The sequence below is a fragment of the Theobroma umbraticum genome, unplaced genomic scaffold (genome assembly GCF_002168275.2).
Source record: "Theobroma umbraticum cultivar Fairchild unplaced genomic scaffold, ASM216827v3 scaffold_86.0, whole genome shotgun sequence".
NCBI lineage: Eukaryota > Viridiplantae > Streptophyta > Magnoliopsida > Malvales > Malvaceae > Theobroma > Theobroma umbraticum.
This window is the reverse complement of record NW_018397263.1, coordinates 5,731,503-5,740,459: the sequence shown is the minus strand read 5'-3', so window position 1 is coordinate 5,740,459 and position 8,957 is coordinate 5,731,503. Positions and strand designations below refer to the sequence as shown.

At 33.3% G+C, this 8,957-nt stretch overlaps 1 protein-coding gene across 1 annotated transcript in view; it reads left to right on the top strand.

Annotated features, from left to right (window-relative positions):
- Positions 1-212, top strand: part of LOC110420738 (exocyst complex component EXO70A1-like) — a 5,742-nt gene extending 5,530 nt beyond the window's left edge. Inside the window, exon 10 of the mRNA XM_021434109.1 lies at positions 82-212. Coding sequence (XP_021289784.1) covers positions 82-212 — 131 coding nt within the window. The remainder of the gene's footprint in view (positions 1-81) is intronic.
- The last annotated feature ends 8,745 nt before the right edge of the window (positions 213-8,957 follow it).

Here is an 8,957-nt window from a genome sequence, read left to right as displayed (position 1 = left end):
TGGAGGGGATAAGGAAAGATGAAATAAAGGGAGAAATGAGCTTTCACATTGGTATGAAGTTGAAGGTTTTTTATCGAACAGGTATATTGGGCTGGGATTATGAGTTGAAGCCTGATTGTCCCAGGGTTGACGTTGAGCTTGTGGCTGGTACAGGAAATGGCGGGGTGACCTTTGATCCTCCTAAGACCTGCTTATTCCCGTTAAGAAATTGATGACAGATTTCTTTCTTTTAACATGTTACATGTATTAATGATATATCTAGTGAGAATTCGGGGAGGATTTGAGAGAAGATGAGTCATCGTAGAAAACTTCAAGTATTTCACTAAATGGAAATGAATACAACAAAGAGTTTTTGTACTCTATTCCAGGTTAGTTAGGTACTAACAAAACTAACTTATATTTACAAATAGCAAAAGAAAAATAGTAAAAAGTTACCGATTAAATAAATACCACACGTGCTACACTATTGGCTATACTTTTGACTATTTTAAAGGAAGCACATGTGAAACACGTGACATTGCTTCTTCATTCCACTATGCCTTGCAACCAGGTCTTCTGCAATGATCTCCATTTAGCTATATGTCACAACTTGTTTTTGGGGGTTCGTGACCGGCGTATGAATTTTGGCAGGTATAGTTTGTTAAATCCAAGAAAGCCTATTATATTCATACTTAAATTGTACAACCATGCAAAGCATTAAACATTCATTTCATGAACCATATTATTTGTTATGCCTTCACATCATTATGGAATGCTGCCTCATAAAGTGTGGGAACGCTCAAATGTAAATATTAAAGTATTTCAAACAAACTTTCGAAATCATTTCTTTAAACAGGTACTTGCACCTCAGTGCTCAACTGGGCCTTTGGCCATGAAAATCATAATTCAGTAAATATGCGTAGTGCCCTAAAAGGCTTCAAATCCACAACATATATTCATCATCGATAACATAAACATAAATAAAAGAATGACTTGTCAACAGAACATGACACAATCTTTAAGTTGTAAGCAGTTGCTAGATCACCTACCCAAAAAAGAGGAATGGATCACATCTCTATGACACTAGCTACTAGTGGGAGAGCTATTACTGATTTGCAATGAAAGTGAGGGAAGTTAACATGTGAGTTACAAAGGCTTCATGAGTAGATACGGGATTAAGTGATAACGCTTACAACAGCTTTTTTATGGAATCAAGCGATAACCCACCAACAATGGCTTTTAAAGGCTCCACCACAAACCCTCACAAATAACTTTTCAAGGTTAAGCTACAACCTTTACAAGATGTATGTATGAAGGAGTCATAGCAAAGATTTGCCTCACAAAGGTTGGATGCTAAATATTTTACCTTGGTTGTAGTGAAAGAAGAAAAATTAGTTCAAATGAATCAAATATTCAATTTTGTAACCTTGGTAGAAGACAAAAAATATGCTAAAGAGTAAAGATGAGTCTTTGAAGGCTTCTCTAGGTTTTGAAGCTTTGGTTCAGGTCTTTTTTTTTTTTCTTTTTTCCAAATGGCTTAAATGCGGCTATGTATAGTTGAGGCAAAGTTTGGAGCAATTAGACATAAATTTGAATAAAATTTGACCATTGCTAAAGCTTGAGGATTGACTACAATGTTCCTAGGGTAGACTATATTCTTCAAATTTCTCAAATTAGGACCTCATGGTCGAGTATCACCTTACTTTACTCGATCCTTTTCCTAAGAGTGTATATTTTGCAAAATTGAGCTGCTATAATCGACTATGCCTCTTTTATAGTTGACTATGTCTATGTAAAGTTGACTTTTCTTCACTTTTGACTTGTTAGGGTCAACTATGCATGGTCTAAGGTCAACTATGTCTATTGAAAACTTGTTTTCCTTGACCTTTCTAGAATAGGGTCGACTACGGCTTTATAATATTCAAGTTTTACATTCTTTCAACCTTTGGTTCGACTTGAGCTTTTTTAGGATCAATTCTTGATTTGTGTCTTGAGGTTTTTTTACCTTTTTGATGCTTCTCTCTAGCTCTTTCCTCCTTACCTTATTCCTTCATTCAAATAACATTTTAAGGTATGTTTGCTCTTGCATTTTTAGTTGAATGTACATTGCTTGAAAGCTTATAAGATGTTTTCTAATGATGCATGGCTTTTCAAATAATTTTGTAACGTTAGGGGATTAAAAACATATTTTAGACAATTTCAAATGCTTGACATTAAGTTCAATATAATATGTGATTTTTGTCAAATCAAAATGTGATGTAACTCAAGGCTAACACCGCTATTACCTTGACGCTCATAGTTGTCAATCGTATAACCCCCATTACCCTATGCGAATAATGTTGGTAATGGTATGTCTCCCATTACCTTGGAATTTACTAATGATATAACCTCCATTAACCTGAGTAACCTTTCATCTTATTCTCGTCTATCCATCATTACATACTCATCGTATAATTCATCATTCTCATTCAACATTTGTCATGTATATGACATCTTAAACATATACTCATACTATCTCATATAGCACGTGGATTCATCATCACATACATTACAACGTAGCATACATCATGTGCTCATTCTTATCTCATATGGTATGTGGAATCCTCACCACATACAATACAACATAGCATACATCATGTGCTTATTCTTGTCTCATATAGTTTGTGGAAACAATATCACATACATTGCAACATGTCATATTTCATACGATTTATGCATATCTCATCGAAATGGTGGTTTGGTTCAAAACAATTAAAAGACTTGTCCCTCTTTATTGAAAACTAATACATAGTAGAATATTTACACACACACACATAAGTTTGACAATTCTTTCAAAACATGGATTCAACCACAAACATATTTTTCACCTTTAAAAATAGTAATAGAAATAATGTCAACTAAGTAACTCATCAAATCATGCTTTTATTTACATACTAAAATAATTTGAAAACAATGTATCCATTCACCTATTTGACGACTCTACCTCTTCCACGATCAAGACATCATTCTGACGAATTCTTTTGAATTTCAATTATACCTAAACATTCAACAATCATCGTAATCAATACTTAAACTAGGAATCATGTAACAATCTTCTAAGTTTTTTTGAAATTGGTTGAGTTCATTTAAAACTAATTTTTTGGATTAAATCCACTACTTTTCGACTAACTACATGTGTTAAAATTAATAAATTCATTATCCTTATCTTAAGTGAGCTTTAATGCTAAGGAAAATCACAAAACTTTTGAGCTTTAAGTTTTAATAGAAATCTAGACACATAAACAATATTTTTCAATTTTAGAAATCATGGATTAAAGATTTGAAACTTGAAAAATATCATTCTTGTTGATAAGACTCCAAAAACCAAGCTTTAATCTTCCAAAATAAGGATTTTTGATAAAAATTGGTTAAAGTGGTTGTGAATTGAGAAAAAATTGAGGAAAAATAGTTGGGTATCAAAAACCCTTGAATATTGTGTCATATTTATACTATGGGGTGTGAAAATACCTTTTTACCTCTTTTATTTTTGAAATTTGACGTTGAACTATTGATACCTTGGGTCTAGGTATCCATATCTTTGAAACAAAATGGTTTTTCTCATGAGGCCCTGATGAAAAGTATCGACACTTAGATGAAGGTATCAATATTTTTCTAGAAAATCTCATGTCTCGACACCAAATGAACAAGTCTCATGAACAAGTATCAAGACTTGTTCATTAGAACCCCTTTCTAGGTATCAAGTATCGATACCTCATGAAGAAGTATAAATACCTTAAGTCTATAATGATATTTTTAAGTTAATAACCAAACCTTTTGGCCTTTTTTGAGTCTCAACTTTTCCATAACTTATTTGAAAACACATAATGCATGTTTATAAGTTTAAAAAACACTTAAAATTATTATTGAAAACTTAATTCACTAACTCCCCCAAGGATTTTCTTCTTTTATTGTCCTAAGTGAGTTAGGCTCTTCATATTCTCCCCTTTATGAAAATTTGTTCTTGAATTTGCGTTAAGCGTTAACTAACCTTTAAGTCTGAAATAAGTTGGGATACTTGGTGTGCATCTTGTCTTTCGCCTCCTAAGTTACTTCTTTGCTTGAATGATTGAGCCATAGGACCTTCATCGAAGTTATCTCCTTATTACGTAGTTTCTTGACTTTTTTATCTAAAATCTTCACGATTGTCTCCTCATATGACAAATCATTTCTCAACTAGATTTCCTAATAATGGATCATGTGGGATGGGTCGGGGTGGTACTTTCAAAGTGTAGAAATGTGGAACACCGGGTTTACATGCACAAAATTTGATGGAAGTGCTAAGTGATAGGTTTTGACATTGACTCTCTCAAGAATCATATAGGATCTACTGTATATCGAGATTAGCTTGTCCTTCTTGCTAAACTTTATGACCCGTTTGGTTGGTGGCACTATGAAAAACATGTGATCACCTACCTCAAGCTTCAAACCTTTATGTTTGTGATCAGTGTTTACCTTCTACCTACTCTAGGTTGCCAACATTTTTGATCCCATATCATCCTAATATTATTTGATGCATCTTGGCCCATGTACAGCCCTAGGAGCTATTTCTCTCTGACCTCAAACCATTCAATGGGTGACCTACATCTCTTTCCATACAAAGCCTTGTAGGGCACTATTTGTTCATTAGATTGATAACTATCATTGTAGGCAAATTCCATAAGTGATAGATGCCAATCCCAAGTATCTTTAAAGTCTACCCCACATGTCCTCAAGTGTTTGGATTGTCATCTCAAATTGATCATCTTTTTGAGGGTGGAAAACTGTGTTGAATTCAGCTTGGTCCCTAATGCCTCATAAACCTTCCCCTAAAATTGGCTTGTAAATTGAGTGCTTCTATTTGGCACTATAGTGGTTGGCACTTCGTGTAGTTGCACTATCTTGTCCATATACAATCTAGCATACTGTGTTGCTACATAAGTGGTCTTTACTAGTAGAAAATGAGTGAACTTAGTCAATCTATCCATTATTAACCAAATAGAATCATATCCTTTACTCGTATGGGGTAGTCCAATCACAAAATCCATAAATATATGCTCCCACTTCCATTCAAGAATAGGTAAACGCTGTAATAATTTGGCAAGCCTTTGATGCTTTATCTTAACCTGTTGGCACACTAAACATTTAGCTACAAACATTGACACATTTTCCTTCAAGTCTTCCTGCCAGTATTATTCTTTCACATCATGGTACATCTTCATGGTGTTTGGGTGAACAACATAAGTTATTACATGAGCCTCCTTTAAGTTCTTTTCTCTTGGATCATCAATGTTCGGCACATACATTCTAGATCCATATTGCAGCAACCCATCGGTGTCTTTAGTAAAGATTTTCCCTTTCTTCCTTTGAGGATCTTGTAAGACCTTTATCACAAAATCATCCTTGCGTAAGGGGTTTCAGATTCGATTAATCAAACTAGGCCTCACTCTAATGTGGGTTAACAATGCTTCAAAGTCATCAATCTCAAAGTTAATTCCCATATCACCTAACACATGTATGTCTTGCACCAATGCCCTCCTACTAACTATAATGTGGGCTAAACTCCCCATAGATTTTTGGCTCATGGCATTTGCCACCACATTTGCTTTACCAGAATGGTATAGTATGGAGTAGTCTTAATTTTTAAGCAACTCCATCCATTTATGATGCTTAAGGTTGAGATTTTTTTGTTAGAAGATATACTTTAAGTAAACCATACTTTTCTAAAAGATCCAAGTCATGCTTTCTTTGACATAATGAAATGCCTTCATGTGACCTTACAACCTTAAGCCTAAGAAATATTTCACAGCTCCAAGATCTTTAAGGTTAAACTGAGAACTCAAGTATGTCTTAACATCAAATGTTGCCTGAATTGAAGTACTACCTATCAAAATATCATCAACATAGACTAATAAAGCAACAAGCTCACCACTATTTATATTCAAAGTAAATAAGGAATAATTTGACAGTGACTACTTGAAGCCATATTGTAAAAGTGGAGTAGTGAATTTAGAATTCCATTACCTAAAATCCTACTTGAGTCCATAAAAAAACTTATGTAACTTACATACCGATTGAGAGCCATAAGGATACTCCCTTTTGACAAAAAAACCTTAAGGTACCTCCACGTATATAGTCTCCTCAAAATCTCCATTTAGAAATGCATTATTAACATCAAGTTGAGATAGATGCCAACCTTTTGCTATTGCTAAAGCAATAAAAACCATTATTATTGTTTGCTTTGCAACAAGGCTAAAAGTCTCCTAGTAGTTAAATCCTTTTATTTGACTATAACACTTGGCAACACCAAACGAGCTTTGTACATTTCCACATTACCATCAACATTCATCTTGACCTTGTAGACCTATTTGCAACCAATGACATGAAAATCAGAGGGCAAAGGAACTATGCTCTATGTACCATTATCCTCTAAAGCTCTTATTTCAATATGCATAATATTTTTCCAATGAAAATGGTGAAAAGCTTGATGGTAAAAATTTGGCTCAAAGGTTCTAAAGCCAATGTGAATGCCTTATGTGTAAGGGATAATTGTTGGCTAGATAGATACTTGGTGATATGATATGCAGTAACATGATTAATATGAGTAGGTATATCAACTTGGAAAGCACCTAAGTACATTGAAATATGTTTAATTTTGTAACTCCTCCTAAAACTAGAAGTATGATCAATAGGAGAAAGTGAATTAGAAGTAACAAAATCTATGGTGGAATGATGATCAAGTGAATTATGTAAAGAATGAGTAGGTTTTGAAGTGGAAGCTACATTAACAATTGAAGAAGAGTTAACAGCTTGAATAAAGGAAGTATATGGCTTTTCAAATCTTAGTGGAAGACTAAAATGATGCCAGAGAGTAAAAATGAGCTTTGGTGGTCTCTCTAGGGTTTGAAGCTTTAGTTTAGGTCTTCTATTGCTTTCAAATAGATCAAATATGGCTATTTGTAGCTGGTGTAAAGTTTGAAGTCATTAGAAATTTTTTTTGCTATATTTGATTCAAACTTTACAATGGTTTTATGGTCAACTATGTTCTTCAAATTTCTCAAAGTAGGCTTCCATAGTTGAGAATAACATTCTTCTATTCAATCCAACTCCCTTGAGCATGTTTTTTGCAGGTTTGAGTTACTATAATCGACTGTGCCGCCTTTATAGTTGACTATGTCTATGTAAAGTCAACTTTTTCATACTTTTAACTTGTCAAGGTCAACTATACATGAGCCAGGGTCAATTATGTCTATTCCAATCTTCATTTTCTTGAACTTTCTAGAACAGGGCTTACTATAGGCACTACAAGGTCAAATAGGGCTTTATATTTTTCAAGTTTTGTCTTCTTTCTACCTTTGGATCGACTTAAAGCTTCTTAAAGATCGACTCTTGACTTGTGTCTTGAGGTTTCCTTAGCTTTTTGGCACTTTTCTTCAGCTATTTCTTCTTTTCCTTATTCTTACATTCAAAAAACATTTCAAGGCATGTTTGCTCTTGTTTTCTTAGTTGAAATGCATTGTTTAAAAGCTTATATGATGTTTTGTAATGATGCATGGCATTTCAAACAATTATGAAACCTTAGGGGATTAAAAGTATATTTGAGATAATTTCAAATGCTTGACATTAAGTTCAAGATAACATGTGATTTTTGTCAACTCAAAACATGATTTAACTCAAGGTTAACAATCTCTTCTTTTTAAATATGATAAAAACATGAGTGTATTGCATTTGAAATTTCTTGAAGCCTCCCTGTAACTTAATTAGTCTCTATGCCCTTGTTGAAAACATTTAAGTGTAAACGAGAAGGGTAAAAAAAATGAATATGAACTTTGAAAATTCTCCCCCTCAATTTATGCATGAAGTTTAAAAATATTTTCCAAACAAATTCAGCTAATATAAGAGCTTTTCAATGTGTTCATAAACTTTCTCCCTTTTCTTGTTACATAAAAAAGATTAAGAAGTGTGAGCTTTAAGCATTTAAACTCAAGAAACAATGGTTCATGATAATCATCAAATATAAGTAAACATTAAGTTCAATAATGATTGTTAACCATCAAATCTAAACAATGAGATATATTTCCTTGCAAAAATATTCAATTAATAGATCAAGAAACATGTCCATTCATTATAGTTGAAAAGTATCAATCAAGATATATTCCCAATCAATATATAATCAAGCAAAGCATAGGGAAATATACTCATTTAGCACATCAAAGGAGCAAATGTATGAGTAAGTTATAATATATTTTTACTCAAGATATTCAATTAAAGCATGAAGAAGTCTATTCAACCATTGCAATCAAGGCACAATATATTTCATCATCAAGAATGTCACATATATATATATAATCAAAATGATATGAGCATTACATCCTTTAAGTTCATGAAGTTGAAAAAGCATAAACACAAACACACACACACACATAATTAATTATTTAAGCATCCATATTACATAAAACCTAAATATAAACATGGTGATGGAATGCATGGGTGAGTGAAGTGCCAGTCATCTTAACTAGCGTCCTCCTTTGGAAAGAAGTTGTACAATATGAGCTTCCAAGGATTCTTGATGCTCGAGGATACGTAGAATATGCTGATCAAAATCATCAAGACAAAAAGTTATAGCTTGATCAGCTTATGCAAATTTATCCTTAAATAGTATAGCATTTCCATTAATCCTTTCCAACATGGCATCAAATCTTGCATCTGTACCCATATTACTAATAGAGCTAGAAGGCATGGCACTCGATGATGGTTCGATTGAAGCTGTTTGAGGTATGTCCTCATCATCATTATCATTACTAGCCTTCCTTTGGTGTGCCTTTTTATGAACCTAAGTTCTTGTCTCAACATTTTCATTATAACCCATCTTGGAAATAGTGACTTATCAAGGTTTTTGATTTTGGGTTGTGAGATAACATCATCCAAGGAAGTATCAACATTAAGATGGATCAACGAACGGG